The 1,293-nt window shown below is 42.5% G+C and overlaps 1 protein-coding gene across 5 annotated transcripts in view; it reads left to right on the forward strand.

Moving 5' to 3' along the window:
* Window positions 1–1,293, forward strand: part of FAM49A (family with sequence similarity 49, member A) — a 68,298-nt gene that overhangs the window by 52,420 nt on the left and 14,585 nt on the right. For all 5 annotated transcript variants that reach the window (XM_008593484.1, XM_008593487.1, XM_008593486.1 and 2 more), the window contains exons 5-8: window positions 158–294; window positions 732–809; window positions 987–1,103; window positions 1,191–1,270. In XM_008593484.1, the coding sequence (XP_008591706.1) occupies window positions 158–294; window positions 732–809; window positions 987–1,103; window positions 1,191–1,270 (412 nt within the window). The remainder of the gene's footprint in view (window positions 1–157; window positions 295–731; window positions 810–986; window positions 1,104–1,190; window positions 1,271–1,293) is intronic.

Here is a 1,293-nt window from a genome sequence, read left to right on the forward strand (position 1 = left end):
ACACATGTCACATCTTACACGGTTTTGGGTGAAGACACGGAAAGAAAGAATCCCTGCAGGTTATTTCTGAGATTGTCAGTTGGGACTGAGAATTGTGTTTTTGGAAGGATCTCTGTGGGCCACCACAAATATACATATTTATTCCTTTGACTTTCAGAAAAAGCTCTTCAGAGTTTATTGGAATCTCTGACTTGTCCGCCCTACACACCAACCCAACACCTGGAACGGGAGCAGGCCCTGGCAAAGGAGTTTGCAGAAATTTTACATTTTACTCTCCGATTCGATGAGCTGAAGGTTAGGCCAAATATGCTATGAAACTTTACAGTTCTGCAAGTGCTGTGGGGTGGGAGATAGATGAGGAAGATATAGCTCCTTACCCAGAGAGACATTTAACGCGGTGAGAATTTGCATTCCATGCGGTCAACGTAATTTAACAGGATGATTTGTATATGGAAATTCAAAATCTGCCAAATGAAATTAGAGAAAACCCTTCCAAGTGTCTGATCCTCATTGAGAACAATTACACGTTTCCTGAAATCTAGCCCACAGCAAAAACAGGGCATACGTTAAAATAATGAAGCTAAGGGTCCTTATTATTAACCAGAAGTTGCTTTGACTCTTGCGGAACAAAGAAAAGTCCAGGCATATTTACAAGATCTGGGGTCTAGGCTTATAGTGCATACACCCCGTCCGATGCTGAGAAATGACCTTTGCTCTCCTCTGGATTTCAGATGAGGAACCCAGCCATTCAGAATGACTTTAGCTACTACCGAAGAACGATAAGTCGCAACCGCATCAACAACATGCATGTGAGTCCCTGGGTCTCCTTGACCTTTGCACCCTTCTTTGTGGCACTTTTGATTTCTGCATCAGGCAGGGCATGGAGAGAAGCACAGTCCTTGCCTTTCATTCAATTTCCAGATAAGAGTATTTTGGGATTTTAACTTTCTCTTTATAATTGCATCTGCTCTTGTTATTTTCATCAGCTAGACATTGAGAATGAAGTCAATAATGAGATGGCCAATCGGATGTCCCTCTTCTATGCAGAAGCCACACCAATGCTGAAAACCCTTAGCAACGCCACAATGCACTTTGTCTCTGAAGTAAGTGAAGTTGAGCAACGAGGTGCTTTTTGACTTAATTGCACATGAAAGCTGCTAAAATGGCTAACATTTGTGTCTCCCATTTAGAACAAAACCCTGCCAATAGAGAACACCACAGACTGCCTCAGTACGATGACAAGTGTCTGTAAAGTCATGCTGGAAACCCCGTAAGTTAAAGCAGAGGTGTATT

This window comes from Galeopterus variegatus, unplaced genomic scaffold (assembly GCF_000696425.1).
Source record: "Galeopterus variegatus unplaced genomic scaffold, G_variegatus-3.0.2 Scaffold9229, whole genome shotgun sequence".
Lineage (NCBI taxonomy): Eukaryota > Metazoa > Chordata > Mammalia > Dermoptera > Cynocephalidae > Galeopterus > Galeopterus variegatus.